The 25,180-nt window shown below is 51.9% G+C and overlaps 1 protein-coding gene across 1 annotated transcript in view; it reads left to right on the forward strand.

Moving 5' to 3' along the window:
* The window catches only part of COL6A6 (collagen type VI alpha 6 chain), a 67,381-nt gene that overhangs the window by 23,031 nt on the left and 19,170 nt on the right, over nt 1-25,180 (forward strand). Inside the window, 12 exon segments of the mRNA XM_008069791.1 lie at nt 606-698; nt 2,256-2,309; nt 3,685-3,756; nt 3,841-3,867; nt 4,199-4,243; nt 4,332-4,385; nt 5,297-5,359; nt 8,408-8,473; nt 9,773-9,826; nt 16,795-16,830; nt 19,014-19,076; nt 20,460-20,522. Coding sequence (XP_008067982.1) covers nt 606-698; nt 2,256-2,309; nt 3,685-3,756; nt 3,841-3,867; nt 4,199-4,243; nt 4,332-4,385; nt 5,297-5,359; nt 8,408-8,473; nt 9,773-9,826; nt 16,795-16,830; nt 19,014-19,076; nt 20,460-20,522 — 690 coding nt within the window.

The raw sequence follows: 25,180 nt of genomic DNA on the forward strand, positions 1-25,180 counted from the left end.
ATAGAGACCACGTTTTCTTTGGCAGGGTATAAAGGGCACTGTCCTCCCCATGTCTGTCTTCCAAAGTGCTTCCCAAATGTTGGCCGTGTCACGGGCCTTTTGAAATTTTATCAGAAGTGTTCTGGAAGCCTTCACCCCCGGACTCAGTTCCAAGATGTGTTCCGTGGGACACTGCCTGAATCCCCTAGGGTGCCGAGATGTCAGATGATGGGGAACGAGGGAACAGCAGGCTTTCATGTTGCTGAACGAAGCACTGGAGCAGAATCACATGGGGGAACCCACAACACCACGGTCAACGCCAGGGTGGGGTGGGGACAGGTCGCCACCCTAATCACGGGTTTCAGGGGTTGGCAGTGACCAAGCTGATAGCAGTTGAGCACAAGACCGTTTCTGAGTTGGTCTGGGTTTCCTCGAATGTGGAGAACGCAGGTCGCCGAAGGAAAGGCTGGAGCGACAGGCCGTTCTGGTCTTCTTTCCAGAGCACAGTCGTTTTCATGGTGAACAGGCTTCTCGCTGTGATGGTTGTCTGGACCACGCAGTGGAGCTTGTGTGTGTGACCCCGGAATCGCGGCCGCCACATGTCATGGATTTCCCACCCTCTCCAGGTCAACGTGGCCGAAAGGACGTGCTGCTGTTTGTTCTGCAAGTGTATCGGAGGAGACGGCCCCATGGGAGACGCTGGAACCCCAGGGAAGAAGGTGATTTTAGCTCAGATTTCTGGGTCTCGATTTGAATCGTGGGATGCCTTTCGGATATGCCTCTAGGTACAAATAGGGGTGATGTTTGCTTCTAGACAGCGTTTGAGTTTACCGTTTGTTAGACGTTTCTTTTTATGTGTGAAATTAGATAGTCATGATTTTCCTCGGTATTCTACGTGGGAGTCTTTTTAAGGTTTGTATAGAAGTCTCAGGAGAAACCACTGTCACAATCCTTGTCAACCGAGTGTTATAACAGTGATGACATTGAGGCAGAAAAAACAGCTATGTTCCCTTGTATTGAATAATGAAAACTTCTTCCACACAACCAACGCATTTCAGCATTCATTCTTAATGCTGACGGAGTTATTAAAATCAAGCTGAAGACATTATGTGTAGTCTGCTGAAAACCAAGCCGGACCAGAACACGCTCCTGTAGCAAAAGATGTTAAGCTGTTTCATTCAGCTTTAGCCAGCTCAAGATGTTATCACAGACAATTACACAGAACAAGCCGATTATTAAAAAACAGAACTCAATAGTGTTGGCTCGTGGATGAATATTTCCTAACCAAAACATGTTTGTGTGCCTTTGAGTAAAAATATTATTTTGAACTTTAAGAAATGTTCAAATATGTATAAGCACTCTATGGAGGTGTTAATGATTTTCATACGACTTGTTTACATGTGTTTTGGATTTTTAAATAATTTATAGAACACACTAAAACTCCCAGATCACCAGGGCTGAGTCTCTGAATAGTCTTTAAACTAATTATTTCCTGAAGGCTTCAATTTCAAATATAGAGAGTGGCAGAATTCATTTTTTAACTGGGCTCAGAAAAAAATGGAAAGAAATGTGTGTGGTCTGTTTTTCTATATCTACCATAAGTTCTAAATGATTTTTTTAAATGAAGAGAGGATAATTCAGGTCTGTCGGGGCAAATATAGCAGTGTTGACTTTAATGTTTGTCTGGAAAGAAACTTCAGCACTATATATAAACCCAGAGAAAGTTGCAGACAGTATTATAATTGTCACACACACGCACACACACCCTTGAGTTATCCAGATAACTTGTCTCAAATTCCATTTCTTTTTTTCTTTTTGAGTTGGAGTCTTACTCTCTCACCCAGGCTGGAGTGCAGTGGCATGCTCGCGGCCACCGCAGCCTTGACCTGCTGGGTTCAGGCCATCCTTCCGCCTCAGCCCTCCAAGTAGCTGGAACTACAGGCGCGCGCTACCATGCCCGGCTAATTTTTGATTTATTATAGAGATGAGGTCTCACCAAGTTGCCCGGGCTGGTCTTGAACCCCTGGACTCAGGCAATCCTCTTGCCTCAGTCTCCCAAAGTACTGGAAATATAGGCATGAGCCACCGAGCCCGGCCTCAAATTCCATTTCTTTTGTGTGTAAACACAACCTTCATCCAAGAGGGAGGACTGTTTCTTTTTTCATAGTCTTAAAATTCCACGTGCAGGAAAGCTATAAAGTTGAGGCATTTTGCTTGGTCACGGAATTTTGTTTGGCTCATGGATGCCAATGTTTTCTGCCTTTTCTAACTTCCAGGGAGCCCCCGGCTTCAAAGGCAGTGAAGGCCACCTGGGAGAGGAGGGCGTCGCTGTAAGTCGAGGCTCTGTGCCTCCGGAGGGTGTGCTTGAAGTCCTGTCTGCTGCGTGAACTTCCCCGCGTCAATTCAGAGGGCGGCGGCAAAGTCAGATTCCAAGGGTTTGTGGGCAGAGTCTCAGGTCTCGCCTCATCCTCACTGTGCCTTCATTCTGGGGTCGTTCTTGGTTCGTTAAGCTCCTGTCTCCTCCTGGACGATCCTCCCACTCCCACGATGAGTTCGGCTCGCAAGTCGTCTTCCTCGCTAGGGCGTAGCGTTCCCCACCCTGGCGCGTTCTGCCCGGGTGAGCCGGCCCCCAAGGACCTCGCGCCTCCTTGCGTGCGGCCATCCACCCTCCTGTCCTCCCTTTCATCATCCCGTCCACCCAGACATTTGTTTACCAGTTGTAACTAAACATCTTCCCGTTCTCCACAATATTATCGAAGACCTCATGCGTTAATACACATATTCATTCATGAATTCACTTAGCAAATGTACATTAAGGGTTTTAACACGTGCTAGGTAGGCACAGTGTCATCTCCAGAAGCGTAAAGGAAAAATGGGTTTCTACCTCAGGAAACTTCCGGACTGGAGGAGAGGCGTGTGCGGTAGCAGGGTCCTAGCTGTTCCCCCCAGGGGCGGTGTTGGCATAAAGAAGAGGCACAGAGGGGTGTGGCAGAACTCGGCTGAAGGGGGAGAGCCCTGGCGGCGCTGGGCTGGAGAGGGGAGGTGCCGGCAGGCACTCGAAGGACGAGTAGGAGTGTCCCCAGGCAGAGACTGTGGGAAGACCGTCCTCCTGCCAAGGGAGCAGTGAGTTCAAGGGCCCGTGTCTGACTCAGAGATTCGCAAGCTTGCAAGGGCGTGTGACTAACATGGCTGGCACCCCAGGCACTAAGAAGGAGGCTGTGTGTGGCAGGCAAGACCCAGGCCGTTGGGGGTCTTGAAGACCCGCCGGAGGTCGGGCTGTGTCTTCTGGGTGGTGCGTGGCCCTGAATGGAGCACAGGGGTCAGAGCGACGGGTGTTGAGGGAGCACGCTCAGGCAGCAGCTGGTGCGGCAGGGCAGGGGCTCAGGCAGAGGCTTGCCATCACAGGTCAAGGCCAAGAGGGCCTAATCCGACTGGGGTATGGCTAGACACGCTAGGGAGGTTGGAAGAACGTCCCTGGAGACCGTGTGAGGCGAGGCACGTCCCCCCGGGCCACGGGCAGGCGGCACCAGGGCATAGGGCGGCCTCCGGGCAAGTCTGATCGGCTTCCACTCTGGCTCTCGTGAGGGAATTCTGGTCGTGAGCCAAGAGCAGTCCCACGTTTTCCTCCACCAAAAACACACCACGTTTCCAAGACAGACCCCAGATCCCAAGGGCAAAGACTCACCTGGCTCTGTTCTTTCTCAGGGAGAGAGGGGAGGCCCCGGACCAGCCGGAGAGCGAGGCTCCAAGGGCTGCCACGGCACCCGAGGCCCCAAGGTGAGAGTCGCGTGGATGGTGGGCTAACACCATAGCACGCACTCCATGCCCCACGCTAACTGCTGCTGTGCTTTCTCTCTCCAGGGCAACCGGGGACTGAACGGGCAGGAGGTAGGTGCCGGGCACAGCCCCGAAGCTGCCCGGCTGTCGTCTGGAAATGCTTTCATTTTTCAGACGGGTGGCCACTGGGCAGCACAACCGTAGTTCCAGCTGGCTTTCCGTTCTCGTTGCCAGCCATCCCCCTGCGCCTGCTCCTGTCTCTTGTTGCAGGCGATGTGTGCTGTTTGTTGATAATGTCTATGGCCGAGGACTCCTCGGCATTACCCAGGCTCTGCCTAGCAGAGAGGCGGCCCGAAGAGCCCACGCGCAGATGTCGTGCGTGGCGTCTCGCTCCTCCCACTCGCTGGGCCGTCCCCTGTTCTAACCACCTCTGTCCTTCCAGGGAGCAGCTGGGGAAAGCGGCCTTGACGGACTAAGTGGAGAGCAGGTAGCGCCTTCTCCTGGCCCCCCGGGGACCCTCCTGAGCCGTCTCCCATCACGAATGTGGGGGTTTGAGCTTCTCCTTCTGCTTTTAGGGCGACAGTGGCCTTCCTGGAAGAAAGGGAGAAAAGGGCGACGCGGGGGCCCAGGTAAGGTTTTTGTCAAGGGGCAGCATAAAAGCCGCTGGGACTACAGGTGAGGTTAAGAGCGGAACAGCCACCCAGTGTCACCAGCTGTTGCCACGCCGTTGCTTTCTGACAGTAGTAGAGCCTCAGTCACACAGCCACAGACCATTGTTTCTTGCGTGTCTGAGGGTTCCGCTGACCCAGGCTGGGCTCACACGCCTGTAGGTGGCCAGGGCTCTGCCCCACGTGACTCAAACTCCCAGGACCAGAGCCAGCCTGGCTATGGCAGGAGCTCGCGGAAACATGCTGGCGCTCGCCGAAGATTCCCGGGCTTAGGCTGGGCACCTTCACAGCATGTCCCAGTGTCCCAGGTGTCTGACCAGACTCGGGGAGGGAGTCATGTTCTCCGCGCCGTGGATGGAAGTCTCCGCAGGGCCGCCTGGGGAGCAGAGGGCTGGGGCCGTGTCTGAGCAGGGAAGCAGGGCGCCCGGGGTGTGCAGGCACGGTGGCGCCTTGGGTCGGCCCCATGTCCCAGCTAGAGTGAACCCCGGCGGCAGCTGCCCCTCCGGCATCTGCTTGTCCTTGGGGTGTGGACACTTGAGGGACCCCTGCCTCCCAGCTGAGCACCTACCAGGGCACAGTGCACAGTCCTGCTGAATCTCAGCCACCTCGTCAAGAGCGATCGTACACCCAGAACAGTGTAAACGCTGAACACGGTGGCAGGTGCGTCTGGAACACAGAGCTCCCCGCGGGGGCAAGAGGCTGAGTTCCCTCTTCAGTGATTTCTGTGATGCCCGAGGCCAATTTTTTGGTGCTTCCTCTTTTCCGTTAAAAAAAACCACCTTACTTAGCTGGGAAATTTTTAGTGACTCATACCCGGGAGTCATTCACGTCATTGAAGTTTGGTCTTGTTCTTCTCATCTGTGTTCACCTAGGGTAGCCCAGGAAAGAGAGGGACTTCTGGTGACCACGGAGCCAAGGGACTGCGAGGGGACCCCGTAAGTGCCTGGGCCAGGGGCCGCGGGTCGGCTTGGCACCCGTCGGTGCTGCTGGTAGGGAGGGAGGCTCGTATTGTCAGGCACGGCAGTAACACCTGCTGGGCTTGTACACACGGGCGGCTGGGCTGGCTCCTCCACGCACTGACTGGGCATGGACAGCCTAGGGCCCTCGCACGTCGTTTGCATGTGCGACTTTGAAACGCACCTCGGAATCGTCTTATGCTTTGGAGGGGTGAAGGAGGTCCAGTCCCCTCTATTATCCTCCCTCCGATCCCTCCAAATATGGAAGAGAAGGACCCGAGGCAGCACCTCTTTTCTGTTCTCCAAGAGTTTTTCTTGGTTGGGAATATGAGCTTCATTGCCCAGAATCCAAGCCAGGGGGAATCAGGCAAAACATGCCATCACCCAGCCAGCAGGCATGACCCACACGAAAATCCACCCCACCCAAGGGACGTGCCACGGCCACGGGGGCATCTGCATGGCAGGGCTCCACCCCCGTCCACACTCCAGGCTCCGAAACCTCCTTCAGGGTCTGCGGAGCTACGGCAGACGTCAGAAAAGAGCACAACTACAAAGGCACATTCATTGTAGTGCCGGGTGCGACGGCTTACACCTGCCATCCGAACACTTTGGGAGGCCGAGGCGAGAGGATCGCCTGAGCCTGGGGGTTCAAGACCAGCCTGAGCAACATGGCAAGACCTTGTCTCTCAGTAAATAAAAAAATTAGCTGGGCGTGGTGGTGCGTGCCTGTAGTTCCGGCTACTTGGAATGCAGAGGCGGAGGAATTGCCAGAGACCAGCAGGTGGAGGCTGTGGTAGCTGTGAGCTTGCCACTGCACTCCTGCCTGGGCGACAGAGACTCTTACAAACGCACACTCATGAGTGTGCGTGTACCTGTGCAGTCACCACCCAGGTAAGGAACCGAACACCCAGCACCACTAGCACCCAGGCCCCTCCTGCCACCGCAGTTGCTCCCCGCCGTCCAGGGGACTGCCGTCCCACGCTGTGCATTAGTTTTGCCTGTTGAGCGACCTTCATATATGTGGAATGACCTGGCGTCTCCTTGTCTGTGTCTGATGTATTTTGCTCAACTTTGCGCTTGTGAGGTTCATCCAGACTCACGTTGTACGGCAGTTTACTGTACGAATATCCCATGACTGAATGATTGATTTTTTATTTTTGAGTTGGAGTCTCACTCTGTCGCCCAGACTGGAGTGCAGTGGCACGCTCACAGCCACTGCAGCCTCGACTTGCTGGGTTCCAGTCATCCTTCTGCCTCAGCCTTCCAAGTAGCCAGAACTACAGGCACATGCTACCATGCCTGGCTAATTTTTTTATTTATTGTAGAGACGAGGTCTCGCCAAGTTGCCCAGGCTGTTCTTGAGCTGTGGGCTCAGGCAATCCCCTCACCTCGGCCTCCCAAAGTGCTGGTATGACAGACTGAGCCACTGAGCCCGGCCTCTATGATTTATTTATCCACAACACGAGTGGTCATTCTTTATATCATTCCCAGTTTTGGCTATTACGAATCGCATTACTGTGAATATTCCTGTGCGTGTCTTTGGTGTGATTTTGCACAGGTTTATATCAGGTTTACACCCAGTTAGGGGTAGAAATTCTGGATGGTAACATGGTGGCCATACCCCGCATCTTTATAGCCAAATAGTTTCCAAAAAAGTTTGCACGGACTGACCGGCCCACCTGCAGTGTGTGAGAACAGTGCACCGTGCAGCCATCAGAATGACCGAAGTTTATAAAAACTGACACCACCAGTTGCTGATGAGGATGCGGGCCGACCAGGACCCTCAGGGCCTGTCTCTTTAATACCGCCCCCGCCGGTATACAGTGGGTGGTCAGAGAAGGAATTTGGCGCAATGCATGCCAGCTGATGTAATGTCAGGTAACTTTAGTTAAAAAGCAAGGAATCTGCACTTGAGGACGACATTGTTTCCTAAGTGACATCTTCCATTAATAATCTGGTGACCTGAGAGTTTTCAAACAACTTCCAAGTATCTAATTTAGATACTCATCCTTTTCGCCTAAATACAGTTTTCAAATACTGTGATTTATGCATACCCTGCTTGGAGAACTTAAGAGACAAATATTTAAACTTAAAGGGGAACAAGAACATATAGAAAATGATCTTTGGCTTTGGAGGAAAGAAGCCGATTTTCAGGTCCCTTGGAGTGGCACCCGATGCATGAAATCGAAGCCCTCTAGCCTGGAAGCTCTGGAAGGGCAAAGGCCAGGTGTTTAACAGCTTGCCAGGCATCTGGAGCAGCACTGGGTCTCTGCTGGCGCCCGCAGGCTGGGATGGCCTTTGGCCCATCAGCCTACTGGGGCATCAACTGTGCCCGTGGGCTCTGCTGATGGTCTCAGCGCCAGGGAGACACAGCTCCGCCTGTGGCCCCGCTGCCCACGTTAGAAGGGATACGCTTTGGTCTGCGAAGGATACGCTCCCACAACATGTGCCTGTTTCCAGCGAGCTCCTGCTGGCACGTTGGCATCAATGTTGGGGAAAACGCAAGACTTCAGGATTTCTGAAAACCAGGAAGGTCTGGGGGAGCCTCTGGGGGCACCCGGTGTCCAGGCGAGGAGGGCAGGCACGGTCCTCAGCATTGCCCAGTATGCTTCTGCCGGGGCCCTCTTACAGACACGTCCTTCTCCCAAGGGTGGTGGACAGTCGTTTCTGCCAACTCCCAGGAATAATGTGCCTGGGCTCCATGAAAAAAGAGGGGCATTCAGAGACAGGGTGGCAGTCACAAGAGGGGTGTCCCAGGACAGGTAGGAGCGGTCACAGTACCATCCCCCGCCTCCCCTGCCATGCCGTGGGCGCACTTGCTTTCGCCCACACACTCTCTGCCCGTCTCCATTCTCCCTCTGATGACGTCAGGCACAGAGGAAGAGAAAACACGAGAAAGCGTTTGTAATCGTCACCTGCTTCTGCCTTCCGATGGGCTGGACTTCTCAACTGTTAAAGGTGGAAGTTGCACTTTTAAGGAGAAATGTTCACACCTGTTCATTTTTCCCTTTGTTGTCTACCTTGTAGGGAGTTCCTGGATTTGACAGTCCTGGAGAAGGACCCTCGGGCTTGAAGGGAGACCGTGGACGACAAGTAATTATGTGGGCATTCGGGAGTAGCTTGTAAATGGTGGGGCCGTGGCTGTGAGGCTCGAGTGCCCGTGGAAGACACGCAAGGCCTCATAAAAAATGTGGACTCTGAGTGGAGATACTTGGGACAGAAAAACCACTGCGAGGAGCAAAAAGACCTCCGCTCCTGCCTGTGGCTACCCCGGGCCTTGAGACACTCTCCTCTCGCTCCTGTCCCTGTGGGGTGACCTGCTTCACCAAGCTGTGCCCCGAGGTCTCCTTCCTGAGCACAGACACCGGGACTCCTGCTTCAGGTGCAGGGGAGGCCGGCAGAAGGGACTGGGTTAGCGAGAGACGTGCCGGGTCCCCGTGTCTGGAGGACGCGAGCCTAGGAGACGCACTGCTAGTGGTTAGAGATAAAAAGAGCAAGCGCTGGTAGATCCCTACGGCCACACCCTTGGGGAAAGTCTCTCGGGATTAACCTCAGGAAACCTCACAGGTCACACTCTGCTCGTCTTAACCTGCCTCTCGGGGGTTTAAAAGACCGTCGTCTCGAAAGCATGTGTCTCTGGGTCTTCGTGATGAGAAGGCTCCCTGGATGGTCCCTGGGGGAGACGTGTGGCCCGTGGGGAGAGCTTGGCCTTGGAGACAGGCCTGGGTCCCGCCTCGGGCACGGGCCCCTCCCGGCTCTGCGGCCTCGCGCTACTTTCCGGAGACGTCGGTTTTCTCATCTGCAAAGCGGGGTGAATGGCCTGCTTTGGAGGGTGATGGCGGGAATGGAGCGACTGGCCCTGACACCCCCAGTCAATGGCGCCTGCCCTTGTTAGCGAGTGGGAAGTGTAAGTTTCCCTGGAGACTCATACCTGATTCCCCACTTTCATGTCTTGGGGAGACTGGCAGCAGGAGACTTGATCTGCTGCGAGGTGTTAACCTGCACAGGTTAGCCAAACAGGACAAGAAACCCAAAGGTCGACATCCAAACCAGTAGCAGCCATCTCCGGCACGTGGTAGGCTCCACTTATCCACACCGGGGCGTCGTAGTAGGGATGGTTTGATCTGAATGCTCCGAGGCGTGTAGCCCACACGCAAGCTGGCCAGCGGCGACGACCAGGTGAAGCCAGGTACCAGCGTTCTGTCCCGCCATTCCTCATGGCCCGTATCGAGGCGGGATTTGTGACCGGCGGACGTGAATGCCACCTTCCAAAGGGAAGGGAGCACTCTCTTTGGCACAAACCCATCCACCCCAGAGTGCAAGCTGAGGTTACTGAGGAACTGTGTCCATGCTGTGAAATGACCGTCACGCGTCTGTCTGTTCCTTCGACAGGGAAGAAGAGGCTGGCCGGGACCCCCCGGAACACCAGGCTCCAGAAGAAAGACAGTAAGAGTCCTTCTAGACAAGGAGACCCACTGCTCTGGGCGCTTGTTTGGTGACGCACGTGGCTGATTATGGGGGCGGGCAGGATGGTTCTGCGGGGCTGACCCTGCCGCCGGGGAAACTGATCCAGTCCACCTCTCAGTAGAGGGCTGGGGAAACCCCACCGGGAGAGCTGGGCAGAGAGGACAAGGTGAGCAGCCAACCTGGGGGAGCGTGGCCAATGTCTGGCCTACTCGCTAGGCAGAGATTGCCCATGATGTCACTTCAAGTCCCAACTTTACCCCCTGCCAAATTCTGTGACTGTTGATAAATGTCAGGTCATGAATCAACCGCCAAGGCTGGCGTCCAGAAGCGTTTCCTTCCAGGACTTTTATGGTTTAAGTCATTGATCCAGCATGAGTTAATGTTTGCATATGGTGAGAGGAGGGTGCTTAGCTTCATTCTTCTGCATGTGGTCAGCCAGTTTCCCTAGCACCATTTACTGGATGAGGTGTCCTTTTCCCCATGTTTATTTGTGTCAACTTTGCTAAAGATCAGTTGGTCATAGGCCAGCAGCTTTCTTTCTGGCTTCTTGATTCTGTTCCACTGGTTTACGTGTCTGTTTTTGTGGCAGTACCATGTTGTTTGGGGTTATGATAGCCTTGTAGTAAAGTTTGAAGTCTTCAAAGAGAAATGCGGCAGAAACCAAAATTGACAAGTGGGACCTAATTAAACTAAAAAGCTTCTATACAGCAAAAGACACTGTCACAGAATAAACAGACAACCTACAGAATGGGAGGAGATATTTGCAAACAATGCATCTGACAAAGGTCTAATATCTAAAATCTACAAAGAGCTTAAGCAAATCAACAGGAATTTTTAAAATAAGAAGAAGGACCCTACTAAGACGTGAGCAAAGGACAAAAACCAACACTTCTCCAAAGAAGACACACAAGTGGCCAAAAAACACATGAAAAAAGACTTAGCGTCACTAATCATCAGAGAAATGTAAATCAAAGCCACAATGAGATACCACCTTACACCAGTCAGAATGGCCATTGTTAATAAGTCAAATCACAATGCTTGTGGGTGAGGTGGTAGAGAAAAGGGGACGCTCACACACCGCTGGTGGGAATGTAAGCTAGTTCACCCCCGTGGAAAACAGTTTGAAGACTCCGGAATAATCGATCTACCATTTGACTCAGCAATCCCACCATTGGGAATCTACCCAAAGGAGCATAAGGCATTCTGCCGACAAGACACCTGCATGCATGTTTATCTCCGCACTATCCACAGTAGCCAAGACACGGAACCAGTCCGGGCACCCATCCAGGGTGGGCTGGACAAAGAAAGCAGGGTATACGCACGCCATGGGACACGGCACAGCCACAAAGAAGAAAGAAACCATGTCCTCAGCAGCAAGGAAGATGCAACTGGAGGCCACCATTCTCTTCCTGTTTGTTTTCTTTTTTGGGGAGGGCATCGTTCTAAGCAAATTATCTCAGAAACACAAAGCCAAATGCACATGTTCTCACTCAAGGGTGGGAGCCGCAGACACTGGGGACTTCTGAAGGGAGAGGCAGGGCGGGCAACAGGGGCTGAAAACCCACCCCTGGGTTCCATGCTCACCACCTGAGTGAGGGGCTCCATAAAGCCCAGACCCCAGCATCACACAGTATACCCATGCGATAAACCTGCAGGTGGACTCTGTGAATTTTACATTTTAAAAATGTAAAAAATTTAAAAATCACCTCAGAAAAGGGAAAAGTCAGAGAAAAAAATGTCAGTCCTGAAATAGACATATCTGAGAGTGAAAATAGGTCACTTGCATATAAAACCCTTTGGTTTCTTTTGTGATTTATTTGTTTTATTTTGTTATGTTTTCATTAAGCACTTTATTTCCGTGCTTTCTCGGAAAAGCACACGGATTATAAAGGAACATCTTCATTCAATAAAAAGAGATAACTTCTATGAAACATACTCAAATGCCTGTGTTAGGGTCTAACTTTGGTCTGCCTTGTCTCATTTTGCAAGGTTTTCTTTCCTTCCTTCTTTTAGTTATCCAGCCTTGGCCACCTTCCTCCACGCCCACCCAAATATAAAATGTGGTAAAATGAAGCACAAATAAAAATGAGCTTGGTCTATTGCATTTATTTTACGCTGTATTTTGGGGCAGAATAAACTCCTAGACCCAGTCGTTATACTCCGTCAGAAAAACTACTTCTGCATCTTGGAGCAGCCCCAGGTCCTTTGCAAGGCAGAGAAAATGGTCCCAAGAGCAAAGATGGCATCTGGAAGGTGTGGGATGTGATCGCGGAAGAGCGCTTAGAAGGCTGCTTTAACGCACATGAAGGTCAGAAATGCACTGGCTATTCATTTCGCTTTCTCAGAGGGTGCAGTGAGCTTACGTACCCCTGGAAAATATTTCCAACTTAAAGAATACTGTCCAGGAAATCCTGGCACAAAAGGACGTGCGTTTGCTGTTATATGACTTCCAGGGGGAAGGCAGCATCTCTGCATTATTTAAACCGCACGCTCCCGAGAAACACAGCCCCACCCTGGGTTCAAGATCCAGCCGTGTCATTCAGGAGTCAAAATAGGACTTCTAGTTAAAGACGGCGGAGTGAAGCCTCTTTCAAACTGCTCCTCTGCTGTGCAACTCACCAAACACGCCCAAAGATGGTAGAGACAAAGAACAACCACAGCTTCAAGCTACAAATGATGACAAACACGGCCGGCTCTGGCTAACCCTAAGCCCTAAAGAGTGGGGATTCGGGGAGATGACCTCAGGCTGTCGCTGCCTAGAAGTCACTGCCACCATCCTGACAGAGCTGTGAGCAAAACCCAGAGACGCAGCAGATCCTGAGAAAGACACTGCGGATCCTGAGAGACACTGCAGGTTTTGAGGGGAGCAGGGAGCATGCCCGTGGAAACACAGTTCAGTGGAGGAGGCAGATGACTGAGAGACTGTATTATTTACAACTAGCACCCAAGGCCCTAGGGGCCGCAACCGATGAGGGAGCTCGCGGTGACTGTCCCAACACAGGGCGACTCTGACCCCGGGGCCTCGTGTGAATGAGTCTCTGAAAGTCAAAAGTGGAAGGAAGGAAGGCGGAAGAAGTCATTCGTTCGATGAGGAAGGGTTTGGGACAGCATATCTGTGTCAGAGCTACCAGCTCTCCCAGCTACAGTTCCCATCATGTCTTTGGTGTCCCTGTCCACAGATGGCTAATGATCAGAGCCATCAAGAATCTCTTATCAGTTACGTGATTAATCAGGAACTATGTAGAGAAGCTGCAAGAGAGAGAAAGCGCAAAGGGCAGATCAATTCTCATTAGACAAGGAATTGTGCGAGGAAAACCTTGAACTCTGGCAAGTACGTCTTCCAAGTCTCAAAGAAATGAAGACATCATTGCTCTTTTTTAAAAGGGTTGAAGAATCTACACGACAACAGAAAGTGAAGAAAGTGAGGTGGTTTTCCCAGGGAACAGCGAAAGGAATACGTGGAAGGAAAATGCTATGAGCTCTGTTCCCACCTGATGGTTCCAGTGCTTTCTGTTGTGTTATTTTTCTTCTATTTGGGTACAAGGAAATGCACAGTAAGTCCCCTGTAGGCGAACGAGTTTTGTTCCAAGAGCACATTCACAAGTCCAACTTGTTCGTAAGTCCAACCAAGTGAGCCTAGGTACCCAACTCACACAACTGGCTCCCGAGTACCAGCTGTATCCCTGTTGCTCTTACCCTCACTTCCGACATCCTGGGCTTGAAATAAAGATACTGTCCCCTACGTATGAACCCCCAAATTACGAAATCTCAAAGATTTTATTTTTAAGATAGCTTGAAGAGCGCAACCCCTTTTAAATCAGAAATGCCACTGTTTAGAAGTCTGTCTGTAAGAACATATGACAAGACGTCAAGAATCATGATGACCAAATGCTAATGAGAGTTATTTCCAGATGGAGGATTTGGGGTGGTTTTTACATTTTTATTGTGTGTTTTCTGCATTCAAATATTTAAAATCAGTGTGCATCATTCCTATCACAGTAAAGTCACTCTTTGAGAAAGTAGAAAAATCTTCGGCGTTCACTGCACGACTCTGAACTGTGGGCAGAACGAGCGTGGGAGACGCCTTGGTGCACGTAGATTCCACTGGTGACAATGGGGGCAGCCAGCAAGAGGAATGAACAGCAGTTGGCCAAACCTGACCTTGGCTCGTGCGAACACATTTCTTGACCCCAGAGCCAGCAACTTGATTGACTACTAGAGCTGCCCACTCAAGACGTCGCCCCCCTCCGGGAGCTCAGAAGCACGCTGCAGGCCACGGTCTTTCAACTCAGCACCGCTGGCGTCTGGTTCAACAGCTCTTTAACAGCTTGTTGTGGGGACCGTCTTGGCCATCGTGGGAGGCTCACCTCGGCCGCAGCCTCCACCCCTGAGTGCCAACAGCACCCCAACTGGTGACAGCGAAAACCGTCTCCAGCCCTTGCTGACTGTTCCCTGGACCTGCCGGCCACCAAGCTATCTCCAGCGCCATGCGAGGACACGATGAACGGGGGACAGGGAAGGGAGACGGGGGCTTGGCTCTGCCTGAGCCGAGCTGAGACTTGGGACAGATCCTGCCGGGGGTAACGGGAGTGGCGGTAGCCTTAGCCACCCCGTTCCTGTGCCACCCCAGGGATGGGGGTCATGCTTTGCCCTCCCGTTGGCAGCTTTTGAGGCCTCCTGAAGTGCCCGCCACACTCCTGCCTCATCTGAATGTGAGCCACTAAGACGCAGAATTCAGGGATGTGAATGTCCCACTTCCTCCCTGAGGATTCTCCGCGCCACGTCCGTCCCCATCTACCCAGGAACGCGGGCCTGGGCGTCAGACAGAAAGCAAGCCAGGCTGTGGGCCAAGGGGCCGAGGGTCCTGTTCTGCATCACCATCTTCTTGGGAGGTTCTTTATGGACGTGCCACTCGCATTCCTTCTGAAGATGAGTCCGGTTGTCTACCAGTGTCCCCAGGCATCTGCAAGCCCTCCAGCCACCCTCAGGGCGTTTTGGGATTTCCTCTTCCTGCATGAAAGTTTGAAAAGAGTAGGCGAAACTGCCAAACCCCTCTCCCCATTTCCTTGCTCTCCCTCCGCCTCTCAGCCTCCCCCGTGACTGTCTCCCATGACTTCAATCCCAAGCAGCCGTAGACACAGGGGCCTGCGACTGCCCAAGGGGGCTCCTGTTATTGGTGCGCGTCGGGGGTGAAGCCTGTCTCGCCCGCCAGGGGCGGGAACCTCATGAGCATAGGATGCCGTCTGCCATTTCCATCGAGCCTCGAAGACACGCGGTACACACAGTTCTTGATGGCGGTTCAGACGTCGAGCCAGAGAAGACGCTTAGCACAGAGGTCTGCCCTGGAGTCGCATACTTGAAGCTCTTCGCTGTGCCTGATGGTGGCGTTCCCGTTCTGTGCTTGCCACCGCACCAGACGCGTCCCCCCAAAGCCAGGTCTGACTGTGTGCTTCCTCTCAGAACCCCGGAGCCCTTCCGGCCTGGGTCTTCGGCCTGGCAACCCTTCTACCTCCTGTTCCTCTCACGCTTTTGACGCAGATAACTTACTGCTGCTGCCAGGTACTTGCCTCGTTTTCCTGTCTCTGCTCGGTGGCTTCGGCTGTACCCTCTGCTGGAAAGACTTTATACAGCCTCTGCCTGTAAAATTCCTACTCATCCTCTGAAACTCCTATCAAAAATTTCTTTCTCTGGGAAGATTTTCCTGATTTGACCAACTGGGTGTGATTGCCTTCCTTAGAACTCATCTCTGTCTTCTTAGGGTGTTTGCCAGACTCTGCCTTGGAAACATTTGTGGTATTTACTCCTTCCAAACCCCAAGAGTGAGGGTCTCCTGAGGTCGAGGATTGTGTGTGTCGTGTGTGGTTCCTGTCCGTGGCGTGGATGGGTAGGAGATGTTTCTTATCTCCTGGTAGAAAGCTTTCCGAAGTCGGTTGAATCGGAACAGATTGGTATGTCAAAGGAGTAGACACAGCCTCTTTTCCTCTCTGACAGAGAGGGTTTCGTCTCAGGGGGGCTCATCAGTGCTTCAAAGAAACAGGCCTCTAACCATTTCCCCAAACGCAGCCTGCCTCCGACATAACAATAGACTTTGACAGAAATAGGATCCGCAGAATTTGAAGTTTTCAACGCTGGCCTCAGAACATCTCGGATTTTTATCAAGACAATGTTGTCTGATTGTACTGAACTTTGCAAATCCTGGTTTTTGCTCTTGCTGTAACCTTTCTGAGTGATCCCAAGTTAGACAACGAAATGTCATTGTCTCTCGACTTTCAGATCTATAAAACACTGATCTGGAATACACCTAGACCCTACACTCACATAGTAGGAAAGGTCACTTGATGCGGAGTGCTATTATTGTGATTGGCTATTGTACTAAAATACTGGATTGTGTAATATTTGGATGCTTGAGATAATTCATTTTTTTTGGCAGGAAAGCATGTTATGTGCTTTATGAAAACAAATTTAGTTTGGCTAGCTTTAATTTCTGAACTTAATATATCATCAAATTCATAGAGTCAGCGCTCCAGTTTCTCCTTGGGCCTCCTGCCTCTTGGCCAGTCCTCTCCTGACTTCTGGCTTGCTTGGTAGCACTTGGGGAAAACGAAAAGAAATAAAATTCCCATCGGTCATCTTGAAGCCTGTGCACAGCTCTAGTAAAAGTCGTGGAGAGGGAATCTTGACCATAATCTGCTCTCAGAAGTGCCTGAAGATTTCGTTGTCTGTTATTATCATTGTCAGTTCTTTCAAGGAGATAAATATCCAATTGCCCCATGATAGAAATTTAGATTTGGAAACATGTTACTTTCGGGGCCAGTGGATAATTGAATGTTTTAAGCACTATATGGGAACTTGTATGTCAGTGCCTTAAGGTGTCCTTTACTCATTTAAATCAAGTAGAAAAGGCATCTTTCTGAGTTAATAATATCCACCTTTTTCTTCGATTTTAGGCAGCTCATGGCCAAAGGGGACACACAGGCCCACAGGTACAGTGATGCTTTTCCTTACTCCAAGTGGTAAGTATTTCGTGTACAAACAGGCAGCTGGAATAAAGACTCCGTAAGCCTCTTACAAGCCTAACTTCCTTTGCTGTTCAATAAGCTTGGCTATAAACTAAAATATTGGAAAAACTTGAGGGTACAATTTCAAGAATTCAAATTTTAAAAGAAAAAGAAAATGTGGACACTTTAATTTTTTAAAAATTAATGACCCAAGATAGTACTTAGCCCAATTATTGTTAAATTTAACTTTGTTTGGATTTTAAGTACAAACTCCAGTGACTTTGTAGGTGACTTTTCTTTCAGATTTTTGTTTAATGAATTTTAAAACCTTGCTTACAACAGCATAACACTTCATACAAAGTAAGAGAATACAACACAATTCTAATACAAGTTGGATATTCTGAGTATCAAAAAGTTGGTTAGACCAAAACCATATCCTTGTCTTCTTTGTACATGTTGGCAATCTGTTATATATGCTTCATGGACCTACAGTGTGGATGAAAGAGCAGTTGTGACTTAGAATTTTGCAAAACACACAGCTTCAGATTAAAAGCACAATGAGGATAAATAAGAAATCCATGGTGAAACTCTAGAATGTTAATATAGAAAGCATTTTAAAGATTTGCCAGTGAGAAAAGACAGGGTTACTCATGAACAGTGACAAAGTCGATGGCAACAGACTGCTGGTCAGCAGTGGCACATGCCAGAAGACAGCAGAGCAATGACTTGAGGGTACAGAGGAGAAATCACCGCTGACTTGGAGTTTTATACCCAGCTAAACGATGATTGACTGTGACATCGATATTTTTAGACAGACGAGGAGAGTTGATCGCCCACAGACATCACCACCCTCCACACACACTTCTTTGTCTTGGTCCAGTCCTCCTGCTGCAGCAGAACACCTTGCATGGTTCCCTTAGAAACCGCAGAGTTTTATGTCTTACAGCTCTAGAGGAAGTCCAGGAGGGAGGCACCCACAGGTTCAGTGCCTGCTGAGGGCTTGCTGTCTCTTCCAGAAATGGCGTCTTCTCGCAGCATCCACAAACGCTGGGAGGGTCTGGCAACTGCCTCAAGCTTCTTTATAAAGGCACTAAGCCACTTCCAGAGGAAAGAGACCTTATGACCTAATCCCTTCCCAGAGGCTCCACTTAATACTGTTGCGTGGGACATCCTTTGTCAACATACGAATTTTGAGGGAATCCATTCAAACCACAGCATACTTCAAGATTAGATTTCAGCAAAAAAGGAAACCAAACCCAGAAAAGCAGCATGCCAGAAAAGAAATGAGATCAGAGACAGAAGGTGTTAAGTTTCTCCTTTCTGATTTCTAGAAAAAGGTATCAGTAAGGGATATTCAACCACATCCAACTATATAACAACTGAGACATACACTCAGGCTATCCAAATAGTTGCCTAAATTAAACTTTGTGGATTTGTTCTTATTATCTTTGGAATTCTTACCTTGGCAGAATCCAAGGTCAATGGGAAGAGAATGCTCAACTTTGATCCCTAGATACTTAATCTATTTGCATATAAATATAAAGCTATGAGGTGCCCGGAGATGCTTAAAGAAAATGTGAAGTAAATCTTGAGTTTTTTAAGCCACATTTCCAAGTTAGATATAATACCAACTTCATAGAAAAAGAAGGGTGTGTGTGCACATGCACACATGGGCATGCTTGTATATAAAGACTGAAAGGATGCTGGGCTCGGTGGCTCAAGCCTGTGATCCCAGCACTTCGGGAGCCCATGGGTTCGAGAACAGCACAGGCAACTTGGCGAGACCTCATTTCTACAAGAAATCAAAAAATTAGCCGGGCAGGGTAGTGCAGGCCTGTAGTTCTGACTACTTGGAAGGCTGAGGCGGAAGGATCACTGGAGCCCAGCAATTGACCCTGGGGTAGCCGAGAGTGTTCCACTGCAGTCACAATAGAGACTCCAACTCAAAAAAAAAAAGACTGGAAGGAGATACACCAAGGCCTAGCTGTGGCTATCTCTGTTTGATGAGTTGTAGATTCCAATGTTCTTCTTTGCGTTGGCTTTTACTTTTCACATGTTTTGCAAAAGATCGGCATTGACACTGTGACCGAAAAGCGCTTCTGACCTTGCACGCAAAGGGGATCGCGTTTTCAGAGGCAGCGCTCACGGGATGATTGCTTCTCCCACAGGGAAGGCCAGGCAACCTGGGCCCCGGTGGACTTGAAGGCTCCCAGGGTCTCAAGGGCCCTCGGGTATGTATCCAGGCCAGTCACGTGTGAGAACAGGAAGCCTCTGGGAGCGGGAAGACCAAGCCAGGGTGGAAGCCCTCCAGCCCTCTTGCAGGGTACAGGTGTTTTCAGCGTTAGGGCTGCGGCACAGTCTGGTCTCCTTTGCCTGTTGTTGTCCCAGTCAAGAGGCGAAGAGAGAACGTGCTCGCGGGGCAGCAGTCCCTACGTGCTGGGCCCCAGGCGGGGAGGGCGGGCCTTCCAGGGAGAGGCTGAGCTTCCTTTGGGAACGTGTGGCCGGTCTGATGCAGCAAGAGCCCAGCATAACCTACGGGGCCCCTCGTGACACAGCAGAGCTGGCCCCACTCGTAGGAAAGAGTTGCTCGGAGGCGGCCGGGAGTCTCCACGGGGCCCCGCGGCGTGGCGGTCCGCCTGAGCGCAGGGAGGGGCGGGAGGCCCCAGCAAGCGGGAGCTGGAGGAGCCAGGCCAGACCACAGGGAGGTCAGAGCCCCGCTCCCCTCTCCAGCTGGAGAGAGTCCCGCGCTACTTGGCACAACCAGGGCAGGCAGTGGTCCTGCTGTTTCTCGAAGTTTTGATCCACATCGGTACAAGCCAAAAGTAACTTGTATGTTGGCAGCTGGCGTGCATGGAAGTTGGGCATCAGAAGAGAGAGTTTATCCACATCTCGCCAAGAGTTCAGAGCAGTAGACAGGTTCCACCTCGGACCCTTCTCTCCCTGGCGGATCAGCTTTCTCTCCCATCACTTGCCAGCTGAGGGAGACCCGCTTTTTTTTACCTTCAAGTGAGAAATAGGGACTGAGGGGGAGAGTCAGAAAGTTGGCTCCATTTCCTGCCAAGCAAGGACACTGCAGCGCCCCTCGTCTTACTGACTCTTCCTTTTCTATGACATCACTTGATTTAGAAGGAGAGGCAGAAGCCCCCTGCTGTGTGAAGGTTTCTCTGCGTGCACGTGGAAGCCACCACCAGCAGCAGTGGACTATTCCCGAAGTAGAAATAGCCAGACTCCATCTCACCACGTGCCGCCTCTTGTGACGACCAGTCTTCGGTGTGGTTATTAAGTGGGAGAAATGTGTTTCGATGTTCTCGGTTCAGAGGTATAAGAAATGTTAATGGTTTGGAATGTGAGCTGCTTTGGAGAATTAGAAAGCAGTCCCGAAAAGCTCGACCCTTCGGTGTTTTTCCCGGGCACTTGACTGCCAGCACCCAACGGCCTCCATGTCTGCTTGGCCTGCTGTGTCCCGCACACCTGGGGAGGGCGTCACAGCCCAGGAGAAGCAAAGGCATGCCTGGAGGGCTCTCACCAGCTCTGTCCGTGACACGCGTTTCCACGTGTACTATCCAGGTGTTCTCTCGGAGGGGGAAAATAACACTTTGATTCCATGTGCTCAGGGCCCAAGAGGAGAGACCGGGGCAAAAGGAGAAGAAGGAGCCCTGGGAAGCAAAGGCCCCCAGGTATGTGACACCGGACAGCATGGCCCCCGGCTTTGACTTTGGCTTCACTGTGCATGTCTGTGGTTTCTTCCCTGTCCCCTGTGAGCCAGGACAGCGCGAGTGAGTGGCGCCAGGGCCAACGTGGTGGGCGGCGCGTCCTGGCCGTGTCCTGCGGAGCGAGCTCTGTGTCTGTCAGACTCAGGGGATCTGTCCTCTGCCTCAGCTGCGTGGCCCAGGCTAACGATGCCTCCTGTGTGACCAGTCCCACCAAGCCCTGACCTCCCCACAGGGCTTCCCCTCCCAGGGTGCAGCCTTCCCTCCTGGGAAGACCACCAGACAGTCCCCTGGGCCCTCCCCAGGATACAAGTCAGAGGCCCTGGAAGTGAGCCCGGCCTTGTCATTTTAGCTTCTCCCCTGGTGACTCTAGCACAGACCTAGAGTGGGACTGCCTGCCCAATGCAAGCACACCTCCGGCTTCACGGGGCATGGGAATCCCTGGAGAACCTGTCAAAGTGCAGGTGCTGAGTCAGTCCGCCGAGGGGAGGGCCTGTGACTCTGCGTTCAAAAGCTGCCAGTGACTTGGATGTGCTGGCCTGCAGACTGCTTCTGAAGGGAAGGCGCTGCTTGACCGAGCCTTGCCTGGGGTTGCCCCAGTGTCTGCACTTGTTTAGCTGTTGGTCTGCGTCCCCTTCTGCACCGCAAGCTCCATGAGGGCCAGGACTTTGTCCCGACACTGCGCCCCCGAGCCTAGAGCCTGGCACACAGGAGGGTGCAACACAAGCCCGTGTAACAGGTTCAACCATAAGTGAATGAATGTGACACTATGGGAATGCTGGGGAGAGGGAACCCGCCACTCTGTGTCCATGAGTCAGACTGGTCAGTGACCCAGCCCCTCAGTGGCTATGACCATCTTCAGGTACGTAAGCGGCCATGTGCGCAGACTTGTGTCTCGGGACATTGGGTTAAAGCACAAAGACATTCATTCCCAGGCTTAGTGAAGGTGCTCCTTCAAAAAGCATGACAGCTGCAAAATGTCATGGGAGAACCCAATTGGTGAAAGTGACTATTTTGAGCCGAGCGCGGTGGCTCATGCCTGTCATCCCAGCGCTCTGGGAGGCAGAGGCGAGAGGATCGCCTGAGCCCAGGGGCTCGACATCAGCCTGGGCAACTTGGCGAGACCTCATCTCTACAATAAATAGAAACAATTAACTGGGCGTGGTGACATGCACCTGTGGTTTCAGCTACTTGGAAGGCTGAGGCATAAGGATCTTCTGAGCTCAGCAGGTCGAGTCTTCAGTGGCCGTGAGCATGCCACTGCACTCCAGCCTGTGCAACAGTGAGACTCCGACTCAAAAAAAGAAAAAAAGAAAATGACTATTTTTGCCTCCATATCCTGGAGTCAATGGAAGCTTGCTGGTGCCACAGATGGAGAAGTTTTTCAAAAATGAAAATGCCATGGAAAACATGTAGCAAGGGATCATCTCATCTGTGTAAACTGTTGAGCTGTGGACGGGCTGGAACCCAAGGACTTGGTGTTTCTCCTGCCCTAGAATTCGGAGTTGCATCCAAGTGGCCATCACTCAGGTGAGCTGTTGGACGCGCCCTGTGGGCCCTGGAAGAGCCAGCGCCTTTCATCCTGCTTGGCAGGACTGGCCACAGTCATAAATCACTTCACCTCTTGGCATTGCCAGGGCGGTCAGGAGGGTGTCCCCCCTCTCTTGAGGCCAGCCCCCTCCGTTCTTCTGGCTGGAGACCGTGGTCTTCGTCATTGCTGGCTCTTCTTGAAATGCCCTAGTCCACAGGCAAAAATGCCGTTTTGAAGATGTGTGAGATTTGGGGGATGTGAGGAACAGGGGTCTCAGCGTTGTTGTTTCCGAAGGGAAGCCCCAGCGATGAGCCCAGTCAGCTCTGCAGGAGAGGGCTGCTTCTCACCAGCTCTGAAGCCCCTGCAGAGGGTTCATGTAGTCTCCAGCCCATGGGCTCTGGCCACCAACGTGGAATAGGGCGAGTGGTCTCTCACTGCGGGCTTGGTGGTTTGTCTTAGGCTACACATTGAGAAAACAGGATGTGGTTTCCCTTGTTCTGAGTATTAACTGCACGGTGCTAAGGGCATCCTGCATAAATCAGATGTTGCTGACCTGGCCACTCGTGCAACTGTGACGAGGAGAACACAGCCCGTGGCACAGAAGAAAAAAGAAAAGGCTGTGAAAGGAACGATGCTCATGTGCCCTCCTTGCTCTCCCTCCATCTGGTTCACCTTAAGGTCCTGCCCTGACTTCATGCCTTGAGAAAGAATGGAACATCTGATGCAAAAACCCTAGTTCTCGTCGGAGCTGGAATTATTCTTTAAGCACGTGTACTTCCTTGGCGACGGACTCACGGTGGCTGGTGCCGTGTTGCAAGGTTGGGGAACAAAGTAGAATCTCCGTCGTCGTGTCAAGGGCATGGAGTCTGCAGCCAGACTGCCTGGGCTGGATTCCTGACTGTGTTCCCCACTAGCTGCGTGGCCTTGGCGATTTATTTAACCTCTCTGTGCCTCAGTCCAGGGGGCTGACCTCAAGAGAAGTGGGACCCTCCTGATCACCCTGGCAATGCCAAGAGGTGAAGTGATTTATGACTGTGGCCAGTCCTATAAGAATAGTAATCGTGGCTACCTCACCGGATATGTTGTAAAAATTAAATGACTTAAGCTACACAGGTGCTTGGAACAGTAAGCCCTACGTAAATGTTTGCTATTACTACTGCATTGAATCAACATTACCTAACCTCATGGGGATATTTTATGCCCAAAGAATGCGGGTCACCATCCCAAGGAAGGCCATGCTAGTAGCATGACAATGCACAGTTGCCTTGTAACCACCAGGTTTCATCGTTCCACGTAAGCAAGGTTAAGTGGTCCGTTGACTGTTTCTTTTCTGCATTTGACAAACATTTACTCAGCGCTTCTGGTGTGTCAGGCCATCCTCAAGTCCCTAGTCTTAGAGAGGAGACTCGCGCCAACTGATCGTTGAGATGCTACGCGATGTTAAAACCAAATTGTACCCGAGCGAGTGATGGCAGAGGATGGAGTGGAAGGACATGAGTGGGTTAGCTTTTCGAGGTGAGCAGGCGTTCTCCAGGTCCCAGGGGAGAGGCGGCGTCCAGGAAAAGCAAGAGACCAGGCTACACGGAGACCTGTCCGGTGCGTCTGGGACCCGCGCCGGGTCCTCCGCGTGGGCCTGCAGAGAGCAGTGAAGCCTGCGGGAGGCGGGTCCCGAACTGCGCTGTTGAGGTCTCTTCTTCTCGGGCGTCCTGGGCTTGCTCTGGCCCGAGCCCACCGCCCGGTGGCCTCTTGGTTTCCTCAGTTCTCCGACTTAGCTCGTGTCTGGCTCTTACCAAAGTGTCTGGTCTCCTTGTTTCTTCCCAGCTGGATATTCATCGACTGTGAATCTTTGCGCGACATCACCCCCACACGAATAAAAATTAAGAGGCAACAAGGATTCCTTCTGAGTGTGAGCAGAACCCACGCCTCTTGTCCCTGCTCTGCCTTCTCCTGTCCAAAGCCAGAGTGTCCTTGGCAACGCCCCGGCCACTAATCCTGCACTCCCTTCTGATAAGACACTAAGGACGGTGTTTTTGCGTCAGTAAACATTTCCTGTCCTCACGAACACTAGAGCAGCCGTGATTCCCAAGGGCTCCCTGACAGATTCTCAGCATGAGCAGAAGACCCCAGCCCAAGCCCCCCTGTTAGGAGTTGGCTTGCCCCCAGCTTCCTGCATCCAGCCTGCAGACTCACGTATTTCAGAACTCCAGTCACGGCTAGTGCGTGGATGCTCAGAGTGCGGGGACCCTGTCCCACACAAAAGCCTCAGAGGCAGACGGAGTGGCTGGGGCCTCAGGCTTCAGAGTCAGGTCGAATCAGGCTCCGTTGCCGTCTCATCCCCTTACTAACGCGGTGATCTGGGGGCAGATGCCTTGAGAATCTGCTTCGCATTGGTAAACGGTGTCAATAGAGGCTGTTCCACTGTGTTGCTGTGAAGACTGAAGACCGGATCTACCTGCCCCTCAGCGCAGTGCCTGGTGCAGAATAAAGGCCCCCTAAAAGGGCGCCATGACAGCAAGGCCAGCACCCGTCTGGCCTGTAGCTCCTGCTCCTCCCCTTTAAACTCCCTGAACTTCTCCTGACGCGCCATAGCTGTTCTCAGTCTCAAGCTGAGGACGCTCTTTGACTCTTGGATGTCATGAGGGGAGCGACAATTTTTTATCCTTCCTTTAGAGACCACCCCCACAATCCCTTATCCAGCCAGTGGGGTTTGAGTGGGTAAGATATCTGGGCGACCATTCACTGGAGCTTGAGCCCCATTCATGCAGTCACCAACCCCAGTTTGGGACGTTGTAAGACCCTGCATAGAAAGCGGAATCAGAATCTCTGATTTTATGATGTCCGTATCCATCCACCCATCCGTCCATCCATCCATTTGCCCACCTGTGCACCTGTCCATCCGTCCATCCATGCACTCACCCATTCACCCACCCGTCCAACCGCCCATCCACCCTCCCATCCACTCACCACCTACCCATCCATCCATCCACCCTCCCATCCGTCCATCCATCTATCCAGGACATCTTTTATTTTGGAAGTTCTTAAGACAGGAACATCTCTCACTGTGCTCGTGTGTGCTCAAGGCAACTGACTATCC

The sequence above is a fragment of the Carlito syrichta genome, unplaced genomic scaffold (assembly GCF_000164805.1).
Source record: "Carlito syrichta isolate Samal-C Ts95f unplaced genomic scaffold, Tarsius_syrichta-2.0.1 Scaffold312207, whole genome shotgun sequence".
In the NCBI taxonomy this organism is placed as follows: Eukaryota; Metazoa; Chordata; class Mammalia; order Primates; family Tarsiidae; genus Carlito; species Carlito syrichta.